This window comes from Mastomys coucha, unplaced genomic scaffold (assembly GCF_008632895.1).
Source record: "Mastomys coucha isolate ucsf_1 unplaced genomic scaffold, UCSF_Mcou_1 pScaffold20, whole genome shotgun sequence".
NCBI lineage: Eukaryota > Metazoa > Chordata > Mammalia > Rodentia > Muridae > Mastomys > Mastomys coucha.
In genome coordinates this window covers 44,014,973-44,027,447 of record NW_022196903.1, presented here as the reverse complement: position 1 = coordinate 44,027,447, position 12,475 = coordinate 44,014,973, and the positions used below count along the sequence as shown (strand labels likewise).

Sequence of the window (12,475 nt, the reverse complement as noted above, 5' to 3'; positions counted from 1 at the left end):
GAGAGAGAGAGAGAGAGAGAGGAAATGGAAAACACATTTGCACGACTCTGTAGAAGGGCAATACTAATAAACGACAAGTTGGTCAGAATGAAAAGGAAATGCAGCCACAGCGATGTCCAAGCAGAGAAGCCGCTGGGGATGTGTTTTGGACAGCATGGGTGGAGAGCTGCTGGCAGCCTCCTTTTCCATCGTGTTTCTACTGCCGCCTGGTGGTGGCCTTGGGTCTGCAAACCCGGCAGAGTCCTACACAGGACATTTCCATTGCCTGGCTATTTTTCCTCTCCAAGCTTGATTTAGTTGGAAGGGAAGTAAAGTGAAATTCTCAGCAGGGTTTGACAAGCCAACAAGTTAGTAACCCGGGAGGTCTTAAATCAGAGGCAGGCACCCCCATTCCATCAGTACACATGTGTGGAATTTGCCTTGTGCTAGACACTGCCCCAAGCTCCAGCAACAAAGCAGAGACTAAAACTAATAGAAATCTGTATCTTCACATTGGTATTTATTTCAGACCATCTCACATCAGCCAAAATATGGAACCAGCTAAGATGTCCAACAGGTAAGTGGATAAAAAACATGTGCTGGATACATAGAATGGAGTTTTATCCCACCATAAAGAACAATGAAATCACATCATTTGCATGGAAATGTATGGCACTACAGATCATACTATTAAGCCAAATAGCCTGGACAGAAAGACAAATAGTGTGTCTTCTCTCACAAATAGTATATAGAATACAGGGCATAAGTACGTGGGACTACAATGGGTGGAGATAGGGTCTAGGAGAGGGAAGGAGGGCAAGAGAGAAAAATGAGGGAAAGAAAGCCAGCATGACACGTTTTCTTTCCTGTGTGTGCTGGGGGCACAAAGGACCTTGTGCTCACAGATAAGCACTAAGGAAACCGGAATGCTAAACCCCCCGGGGCTGTCTCTCCAAAGCAAGAGATCTACAACCTGATTCTCACCAGAAGCCTGGGAATGGGTATGTATAGGCATACATTTTTCGCAACCTACTTTTAATAAGGGTTTAACCTCTCCTCTCTCCCACCACCCAGCAGAGGGAGTGGAAAGGAAAAGCTATTAGGATATGGGGGAAGTCGACCTGTTCAGCAGTAGTTCTTTGGGGGTGAGCTTGATCTTGGGCAGCAGTGCAGTCTCATAGCAAACACTAAATATGACTCAGCAGCGGCAGATCAGTCCTCTAGGCAGGCAGACACCACACACGAACTGGCAAGCTACAGTCCAGTCCTTTCACAAGCAGACGCCAGGCAGCTGTAATTCAATCCGGAAGAAACCACTAGGCTTGCCAACCAGCCTGAGACAAGGCAGCTGAAGAGGCAAGCTGCTGCAGAAACCTCATGAGCAGTTCTTGGGCGAGTTTCTGGCAATGTCAGAGTGTTCACAAGTTGAGCTCTACAATGCTATATAAGCAGAACCAATATATCTTGTCATTAGCAAAGAATAGCAAGGCAGAGCAAACTATACCAAGGCTCAGTGCCAGTCTCCCACTGTCTGTGGGGTCATATTAATACTCCTTCATCGCTGGCCGGTGGTGGCACATGCCTTTAATCCCAGCACTTGGGAGGCCGAGGCAGGCTGATTTCTGAGTCCGAGGCCAGCCTGGTCTACAGAGTGAGTTTCAGGACAGCCGGGGCTACACAGAGAATCCCTGTCTCGAAAAAAACAAAAAGCAAAACAAAACAAAAATATTCCTTCATCAAGAGTTGATGTTAGCTGATGTCATCAAAAGGATGTTAGCTATATCCAAACATCCTTTCACCAGTGTCTGCTTTAAAACAGTCTTTCATCCCAGCAGTGGTGGCACATGCCTTTAATCCCAGCACTTGGGAGGCAGAGGCAGGCAGATTTCTGAGTTTGAAGCCAGCTTGGTCTACAGAGTGAGTTCCAGGACAGCCAGGGCTACACAGAGGAGCCCTGTCTTGAAAAACCAAAACCAACCAAACAAAAAAAACAAAACAAAAGAAAACAAAAAAAACCAAGGGGCTGGAGAGATGGCTCAGCGGTTAAGAGCACTGCTTGCTCAAATCCCAGCAACCACATGGTGGCTCACAGCCATCCTTAATGAGATCTGACGCCCTCTTCTGGTGGGTCTGAAGACAGCTACAGTATACTCACATATAACAATAAAAATCTTAAAAAACCAAACAAACAAGGGAAACAGTCTTTCATGTGTTAGCTTTAACAAGACATTCTTCCACCTGTGTGCCTATCTGGCATCACTAACTTTCCAAAGAACTAGAAGTTTCCATTTCAGGTGTGGCTGAATCACCTGGTGACTTCTGTGCTATCCTATCGACAAGGCCACACAGGGCTCCCCCAGACAATTGTGTTTATCTCAGGTATCCTCCCAGACTCTCATCTTGAGCACTGTTTCTCAATCAATACATAGCATCTATCCTGGGAGATGTGGTTTAGAGCCTGGTGACCTCTATACTGTGTGACTGAGACCACACTTTCCCCAGATCCTTAAAGTGTAACAGATAGTCTGTTGAGGGTTAGTCTTTTGCTATGCTAAACACTTGTTGCTCCTAGAGACTGCACGTAGATCCTGGTAAGGCTAAGTGACCTTGCCCCCTAAGTTACTCCTGATTGGTGAATAAAGGTGCCTACAACCTATAGTTGGACAGAAGAGACATGGGCGGGGTTTAGTGTTCCAGTGCTTGGGGTCAAAGGAGAACCACAGGAGGTGGAGAGAGAAGGGAAATGGAGGAGAAGCTACCACGAGATAAGAATCTTAAAATAATGGCCATGTGGATTGGCTAATTGGAGTTAAGAGCAGCCCTGAAGAAACATGACAAATTATACAATGGGATTATTGGCTGGGAAATAGACATAACAGCATAGAAGACAGATATCTGACCAGCTCTTGTACCGATTAAAGCTCATGAAAAATATAAAGGTTGTGTACTTTTATCTGGGAAATAAATGATCTAAGGTGGGGTACAAATCCTGGATTGAGATTAAATAATTTGTACAACAGTAGTCAATCTATGGAACTCATCTTTATGGAAGAGGTCACGTACTTTACAAACATTTTCATTGTAGACATGCCTTAGGCTTTGTGATACACACAGGACTGCATTAATTGTCAGGAAGCATTTTTCTAAAATTATGCTGTGTTTAAATATGCCTAAAATAAATTGCCTGAAGTCAGACTCAAGGAGTTTTGAACCAACCCCACCTACTGAGTCGTGTTGAACCAGATTTCCTTGTGGCCTCAAGTGGATCAATACTCTGCTGCTCTCAGTGGCCACAGATTCACTCCCTCCCCCATATAAATGGGAGAACAGAAACTGGCATGTGTGTGTGTATGTGTGTGTGTGTACAGGGAACTATTTGTGATAAGGATCCAGAAAGGAAGAGGAGATGGGGAAGGGCAGCCAGATGCACAAATATGAACAAGGTATACTAATAATATATGTATGAGATGTCATAACAATTATTTTCACTTTAAAATTATTTTTGATTTATTTTGTGTGAATGAATGTTTTGCCTGCATGTATGTCTAAGCCCCATCAACATGCCTGGTGCCTATAGAGACTAGATGAAGGGTACCAAGTTCCCGAATCTGGAGTTATAGAAGGGTATGAGCCACCATCTGGGTGTTGAGAATTGAATCTAGAGCCTCTGGAAGAGCAGCCAGTGCCTTTAATCACTATTTCTTCAGCTCTGAAACCTATTATTTTCTACATTAACTAAAAATTTTCATTTGTCGTTGTTTTGAGGTGGAGTCTTACTATGTAGCTTAGAATTTATCATGAAGCCCAAGCTGGACTCGAACTTGTAGTAATTATCTTCCATCTCCCTTGAAAGTACAGGCTAGATAGAAAAACAATGATACAAGGCATTGCACATGCAAGGCACATACTCCACCACTGAGCTACAGTCCCAGCCCTGACATTTTTTCTTAAAGGAATTTCTATCTTTATGGATCTTGCAGGTGAAGCAGGGCAACATTGTTAATGAAGAAATGAGAATTGCACATATCAACTTCAATGCATAGTATCACAATATTGTGAGCAAGAGGGGACGTGATGTTACATGCCTGCAACCCAAGCACATGAGAGAATGATGCAGGAATGGTCATGCATCCAACGCCATCCTGGACTGCACAGAGAGACTCCATCTCAAAACAAGAATAAAATCCACAATGCTGGGAGGGAGGGGTGGTAAATTAGAAATATACTATAGTAAATCAGGAATGTGCAGTTTTAAATGTACTTGCAAATTAACACTATATCTTAATGTACATGATATTACATGAATAGAAGGGTAAGTATTTAGCAGTGAGCTCTCTGAAAGAAAGAAGAAGAAAATTGATTTGTAACATTTGCTGATATTCACAACATAAATCTTCCTGTTGTGGCTGAGTGCAAACCATTAAGAGTTTAATAACCAGCTCTCTGAAATTTCTGATAGGTTCTCTTTTTATATCCCAGGTTGGCCTGGAACTCCCAATAATCCTTCCTTCTAGACTCCTAAGTGGTGGGATCACAGGCACAGATCACCACACCCAACAAATTACACGTATTTCAGGTCTTTGTGAATTCATTATTTGTGTTGGTGTTTCTTATTTTTCTAGGGCAAGAAGTATGGGTACTAATGTTGCCAAACAATGTATTTCCCCAATTTATTTTTATTTATTTACATGTTTTACAGCATTGAGGACTAAACCCAGGGCCTAGTACATGTTAGGTGTGCTGGATAATTTTCTGTCAACTTGGCACAGATAAAGTCATCTGAGAGGAGGGAACTTCAATTAAAATGCCTCTTGCTGTGGTGGGAGCTCATGCCTTTATTCCCAGAACTCTTGGGAAGCAGAGGCAGGCAGATTTCTGTGAGTTCTAGGCCAGCCTGGTCTACAGAGGGAGTTTCAGGACAGCCAGGGCTACACAGAAACCCTGTCTTGAGGTTGGAAGCAGAGAAGAGCAAAAGAACTCATGGCTTTTCAGTATAACCCCATCTGTACATATATTGCTATTTCAACGTTTAAAAGGGCAAATGTTGGGGATGAAGAAAGCTCAGCTGGAAAAGTGGTTTTGTTTGGTTGTTGTTAGTTTTTTTGGTTGGTTTGTTTTTGTTTGTTTTGCTATGCAAGAAAGACCTGAATTCCATACTTAGAAAGAACAACAACAAAAACCTCTCAAAATCAAAACTCCACAGGCAAAGCCAGGCGATGACACACGCCTGCCTTTAATTCCAGCACCCGGAGGACAACCCAAAGGAATGCCAAACAGCAGGCTCTTGAAACCCACCAATCTCCCGCGCTAGGCCGGGCGCACACAAAGCCTCCCGGGGCGGAGGCGGGGCTCGTGACGTCATCGCGGATCCACCCCCTGACGTCAGGCGCCGGGGACACCAGGAGGTTTCTGGCGGTACCGGCGCCATTTTGCCTGAACGTGCGAGCTAGTGGGAGTGGAACGCACCGGCCGTTGTAGCCGTCGCCTTCTTCCTCCCCACAGTCCAAACAGCGCGGTGACTAGGCCGTCGGCCCTCGAGCCGAGACATATTCTCTTATTTAGTTCTCGGGAGCGCCTGGCCGACATGAGTGATGTAGAGGAGAACAACTTCGAGGGCAGAGTGAGTACAAAGCCGCGGGAGCCGTCTTCGGCGGCGGCCCGATGCTCCGGGGCTCGGGGACGAGCGCGGTCGGTCGGGCGAGGTTGCGGGGCCCGCAGGAGCAGCCTTGAGGGCCACCGCGAGCGCGTCACGTCCCAAGATGGCTTCGGGGTCCCCCTGCCTGCCCAGATGCCCCGCTAGCCCGCAGCACTCCTTTCTGGCGGCTGACTGGTACCTGGCCTGGTCCTATCCTCTCCTGTCGCTCCCTTTCCTCTCAGCTTCCCATCTCTGCTCCGAGGTGCGGGTCCCCGGCGCGGTGGGGCAGGAGGCGGCGGGGCGCTCCCTCCGGCCGGATAGTGGTAGGTGCTTCCTGCGGTGGCATCTCGGGCCACCCCCACCCCCTCCGGCCATCGCAGCGGGGTCTCGGGGTCGGCAGTGCGCGGGGCTGTTATCCGGGCGGGGAAATCGTTGGCGCGGGACTAGCTGGGGCCTGTGTCTCCTTGGCTCTCTGTTGCAGTGAGCGGCCGCGTCTCCGTCGGAACCGGCGGCGTTGCGTCTCTAAAGGCGAAAAAGCCTTGAGGTTGAAGGTGGGACGAGCCCAGTGAAGTGGTTAGCCAACGACCGCAGCGACCCTTAAAGAGTTCTTAAGACGAGAGCTGGGAAGGGAAAACTACGCAAGAGCCTTTTCCCTTTAATGTCCTCTTTCCTTTCGCTTCTAAAAGAATGTGGAAATGCAGTAACGCCTGTTTTTCTAACAGTTAGATGTTGGGTTCTTTATATCTCAACTTCTAAAGCTTTCCTTCCTGTGACCTCCTTTACAGGTTTTTATGGCTAAACTGCCAAGACATCTTACTTTAAACCTTACGTAACTGAACAAATTTGTTGCCTCAGTTTTCAAAAGATTACCTGAAATTTACAGACATTCGCCCGTTTTTTTCTCACTCATTCCCCAGGAAGGGGCTCAAGGCTTTCATTGAAATTTCAGGTCTTGTGAAAATAAACAGTATGCTCATCTTGAGTATGTTAGAACGTTACTGGTTTTTGAGTTTTATTCCGAAGTTACCCTAGTATTAGAAATTAATGGAAGTGAGTCCTGGTAAAACCATGGAAGGAAAAAAAGGGGGAACAAAAGTCCCATGGTACTCGAGGTCTGGCTGTTGCGTTGGTATTCTAGTGGAGGAGGGGGTGGGTGAAAAAAAAAAAAGCGCTGAAGGAAAGAATTTGTCCCTTTTGGAAGCTCAGGATTTAGACACCTGGACTCTGTCAGTCAAGTCATACGGTCACTTAGGGTTTGCTCTTGATTTTTATTTTTTATTTAATGCACTAGGACAAGGTCGTTTAACTTTGATTGGATTATTTGAATGAAATTTGCACACAATATAGTTGAACTTGCTTACTGTATTTAGGACTGTTTTTGTTTTTACTAACAACTTTTTAAGACCATGAAGTAGATATTTGCAGGTAGTTTTATTACTTGTGAAACTATTTAAGTAATTAGGGAAAGAGGATTGGGTTTAGGGTTTGTTGTTGTTCCTGGTTCGGTTTGTGGGATTTGCACCTGTATTGCTCTGATAGCCTTGACGGCTGCTCTGGTTCTCTAATTTGTCCTTTGTGGAAGGAGCAGTGGATAATTACCACCTTACTCACCCCAGAATATTTAAGATTCCTATCCACTTTTCAGTTAAAATTTATTTAGGTATTAACAACCTAGTTAACAGATAAGAACTTTTCTGGTTCCCTCTCTTCTGCCATTTGTAATACTAAAAAAAAAAGTTTTTTTTTAAACTTTTTACAGCAGTACCTGTGGTTCAGTTTACATCAGCACCTTCAGAGTTACAGCTCTTTAAGATGCAACAGAGTTTTTGTTTTGTATTCTTAAATTGTAATTGAACAGACGTAATTACATAAATAATTAGAAGGCTAGAGCCTTTTAGGGGGATTCACCTTGATTTTTCTTGTTGAGCTTTGTGGGAGTGGAACCCATGCCTTTTGTGTGCCAGGCAAGTGCTGTAGCTCAGTGTTTAAATATGGTGGGTTGGTCTTTCGTTTTGGTGGAGGGTTGTATGCTTTTTTTTTCTTGTTGACCATAATTGCTCTGCCCCCTTTTTCATTGCCTGTAAACAAGTCTGAGGGCAACATCCTAAACAAGCTATTTGAATGATGAGTTGTTGAAGTTATTTGCATGGTAGTTAGACTTCAAACTCTTCATATTACGGTAAATTGGGGGAGGCATTGACAGGTCAGTAGGCTGAGCCTATCATATTTTAAAATGATTATTAATATAGGTTGGTGTTTTTTGTTTTGTTTTCTAATTCTTTTCCCCTTCTGTAGGATTTTATTGAGAAGATTGCATCTGATACATAAAGTAAATGATTGCACTTTATCTTCAGGTGTAACAGGGAGCATGTTAATCCTGTCTCAGTAAAAGTGTTTAAAATTAGGTGGAGGAGGCTTTCTAGAATGGACAAACACTAAAGATAAAATATATATATGCTTATAACATTTTAGAATTCAGCTTTTTTGGGTGCATTTTTATTTATTGATTGTGATAATATAGCAAGGGCTGGAGTGCTGTCAGCATTTTAGAAATGAAGAGCCACCCAGGCGGTGCTGCTGGTGGACACCTAAGCACTTGAAGATCAGAGGCAGGTGGATTTCTGAGTTCAAGGCTAGCCTGGTCTGCCTGGCAAGTTCCAGGACAGCCAGGGCTACATAGGAAAAAAAAAATACAAAACAAGACAAAGGGGAGCTGGAAAGATAGCTTAGTGGTTAAGAACACTGTATGGTTCTTCCAGAGGACTTGGGCTAGATTTCCAGCACCCACATGGCAGTTCACAGCTGTCTGTAACTCCAGGACCTATCACTCACACTGACATAGGTGCAGGCAAAAACATCAGTACACATAAAGGTTAAAAAATTATAAAAAGGAAAAGGGAAGAGAGAGTAAGAATGAACCCAGACCTGGGAGACCACATAAGCCCCCATTTACTGTTAGTTGTATATACATGATCCTGCATATGTTTAGATTTTTGTTTGTGAAGAGCACATTGTACTTAACTGTATTGACCCATTAATAGAGTTTGCTAAAAGTATTTATTCAAGCCATATTAGATTGTCTATTTTACTTTATGTGCATGGATGCTTTGCCTGCATTGTATCTGTGTACCACACATGTGCAATGCCTAAGGAAGCCAGAAGAGGAAATCACATCTTCTGGGACTAGGGTTGCAGATGGTCAGATGGTTGTGAGTTACCAAGAACTTGCAGTCTTAATTGCAGGTGACTGCCTTTTTTTTTTTTTTTTTTTTTTTTTTAACTTTTATTGCATTATGATGAGGGTGACTGCCGATTTAAATCTGGGTTTAAAAACAAAAATACTGTCATCGAGTGTATTAGTGCTGAAATAGTGACATATATATGCAGCCAAGATAACAAAGGGTTTTGGATTCTAGGCTTAAGGATTCAGACTTGAATCCAGCACACACTAAGGGCTACCTGTGAGCTCTTCTTTTTGGAAACCTATGATCAAAAGGACTGGCACAGGAGCAGTAGAATGCAACTTGAATTATTTATGACAGAAACCTCTTTCAAAGAATACAGGAGACTGATTGTGCCATTCCAAAAAAAATAAATCCAGTGCTGGGTGTTCTGTGGTACATCATTAATTCCTAGCATTTGGAAGCCAGAGGCAGGCAGATCTTTGAATTCCAAATCAGCCAGGTTGTAATTAAGTTCCTGTCCCCAAAATAAAACAATAAAAATCCAAACAGGTCCATAAACAACTTACTTGGTGCGTTCATTCATATATTAGTTTTTAGCAAAGTGTATGGAAGATGTTTTGAAACTGGATTTCACTGAAGCTCAAGCTTATGCATGCTTGCCCTAACTCAAGATCCTTTTGTTTCTGCTTCTCCTAGATACTGGAATTTATAGCCGGAGGCCACCACACCCAGTGTTCTTTTGAAACTGGGAAAGAGGGAAAGGTGGCTGTTTCACTTTCTTTTCTCTCGGTATCTTACTGTTTACTACTGGCTGACCTCAAACTCAGAGATCTATTTGCCTCTGCCTCCTGAGTGCTGGCATCTGTTTGTTACCTTAATAAAAATGATGAATTGTCTGCTTTATAAACTTATCCAAAGTTAAGTTTTGATCTTTGTAGAAATTGACAAGAATGGACATAACTCTTGTGGTTCTTATTCTGGCTCTGTTTAAAGATTTATTTATGAGTACAGGGCAGCTGTCTTCAGGCACACTAGAAGAGTGCATTGGATCCCGTTACAGATTGTTGTGAACCATCATGTGGTTGCTGGGAATTGAACTCAGGACCTCTAGAAGAGCAGTTAGTGCTCTTAACCACTGAGCATAGGGTACTCAGAAACATATGCAGGCAAAACACACAAACACATAAAATAAAAAATAGTCAGGCAGTGGTGGCACACACCTTTAATCCCAGCACTTGGGAGGCAGAGGCAGGCGGATTTTATTATTTATGAGCCGGGTGTTGGTGCACACTTTTAATCCCAGTGTTGTGATGAAGAGACAGGCAGATCTTTGAGTTCAAGGCTGACCTGGTCTACAAAGCTAGTTTAAGGACTACACAGAGAACACTGTTCAGAAAACCTAAACAAATGAGAAGGGAGACCTTGTCTTTAAAAAAGGAGAGATGGGAGGTGTTTCCTTAACTCCTCTGGAATTGATTTACTGGCTTGTTTTTAAAAAAATTTATTTTGGGTTTAAGATTTTTTTTTTATGAGGACCGGAGAGTTGGCACAGCTGAAAGGACCCAGATTTTTTTCTTGCACTGGTATTAAAACCCACAAGGACTTTAGCTCCAATTTCCAAAGGAACCAGTGTCCTCTTCTAGCTTCTGTAGTACTGGAATGTAAGTGGTGTTTATAAATGCATGTAACACAAAATTTTAATGAACGTTTGTGTGAAATTTAGAAATAGGAGATTTGTCATAATGCTTTAGCTAAGCCTCATCAAACACTTAAATTAATATGCTTAAGGGTGTGAGTAGAGTGGAAGCAAAAGAAATGGCTGGGTTTTAAGAGGGTTGCTGTCTCCAGAGGACCTGAATTGAGCTCCCAGCACCATGTCTGATAACTCACAGCTGTCTGTAACTCCAGCTCCAAGGAAACCATTACTCATTTCTGGCCTCTGCAGGCACCCACATACACTAATGCAGACATGTGCACATAAGAGCTTGAAGCTGGGGCTAGTGAGATGGCTCAGCAGGTAAGAGAGCACTGACTACTCTTCCAAAGGTCGTGAGTTCAAATCCCAGCAACCACATGGTGGCCCACAACCACCCATAATGAAATCTGATGCCCTCTTCTGGTGGTCTGAAGACAGCTACAGTGTACTCATTTATAATAATAAATAAATCTTTAAAAAAAAAAAAGAGCTTGAAGCTGGGTGTGATGGTGCATGCCTTTAATTCTAGCACTCCAGAGGAAAAGGCCTGATCCACATAGTGACTTTTAGAATAGCTGAGTAACACAGAGGGGGTACCTAAATGAAAGAAGGAAGTCAATCTTTTTAAGTCTGAGAATGTTTAGTGATTAAAGGCACTTGCCACTAACCCTGACAGCCTGATTTCAGTACTTCCAACCTACATGGTGGAAAGAGAACAGGCTCCTTCCACGTGCTTACTTCCGGGACACACAAACTGCCACGCCCAGTAAATAAGTAAATAAATTTACAGAAAAGGGGTAAAGTTAGCATTGTGGCCTGTAATTAATCAACCTGCCTGTAATCAGTCAATCCCCCTTGAAAGGGATAAGAGGAACAAGAATTGAATACCAAGTTGGGCTAATGGCTAGCCAGCTGTGCTGACTCAGACCTATAATCTGCACTGTAGGAGAATTGCAGTAGGTCCAGCTCAGAGAGTTCCAGATAGCCTGAACTACCAGAAAAAGTAGGGGGAAAGTAAGATTTCTTCACTGAAGGGTTCTAATTTGCTAAATGAAAAAGGTAGGCTTTGGGGAGGGGGGAAGCTGTGCCTGTAACTGTTCACAGTGTATAGCTATAACTGTAGATTTATATGAGAAGAGGTAGGCATGGTGGCACATAATTAATTCAATCAAACTGTTTGATAACTTAGTTTGACAAGATAAAAATGGCATGAATAATCAGCATAGTAGTTTCATTGAACCTGGCTGACTTAAAATGTTATTTTCAGTTGGTGCTCAGACATCTTAAAAGGTAAATATTTCTACGCTGAGTGAGGACAAGTAGAGCTGAAGTGCAAGTGAAAAAATAGTGACGGAAACATTGAGGAAGAGGTTATTGTTAAATACTAACTAGGAAGGTGGAAGGCCAGTAGGAAATGCAAGCTGCACATAGACTTCTGTCTATAGCCTGTTGCTTTCATCAGAGGTGTTGGTAAGCAGGAGAAAAATGACTCCTGGGCATCATGTATGTTAGGAAACCTCTCAAACAACTGAGCTACACCCCCAGCCCTAAAATCATTTTTATACCAGCTTTTGAACGTAGCATTTTATCAAAACACATAAGCTAGCAGGGTTGTGGGCATCATTTAAAATTTTTACCAAAGGGTTATAAATTTTACAGATATAAACTCATGCCACAGTTGTGAGGTTAACTGACAATTACTAAGGCATTTATGATAAAAGTTTTCAAAATTGTTCCAAATCTTAGAGAATATATAGACATGTGTTAGAGTTATCCATGAGCCTTTATGGAGACCACTTTGACATTCTAGTGCATCTGACAAGTATGATCTCAAATGAAGTTATTTGAAATTTTGAATATAGTTTGTTTTCTAGAGGTACTTCTAGTAGCAACTTGGTTTGAGACTGGAAATGTTTGCTTTATTAGCCTAACTTTCTTTTTCTTTCCTTTTTGTTTTTTGTTTTTTTTTTTTTTGTTTTT

At 42.8% G+C, this 12,475-nt stretch overlaps 1 protein-coding gene across 10 annotated transcripts in view; it reads left to right on the top strand.

The window, feature by feature from the left end:
- Positions 1-5,372: 5,372 nt before the first annotated feature.
- Tra2a (transformer 2 alpha homolog) overlaps positions 5,373-12,475 on the top strand; it is a 19,711-nt gene continuing 12,608 nt past the window's right edge. For 3 of the 10 annotated variants that reach the window (XM_031381840.1, XM_031381838.1, XM_031381833.1), the window contains exon 1: positions 5,373-5,599. Coding sequence is in view for 5 of the 10 variants with exons in the window: in XM_031381831.1 (XP_031237691.1) it covers positions 5,564-5,599; positions 5,857-5,937 (117 nt within the window). In the remaining 5 variants the exon portion in view is untranslated. The other 7 variants (XM_031381831.1, XM_031381829.1, XM_031381830.1 and 4 more) reach the window with 5 other exon arrangements.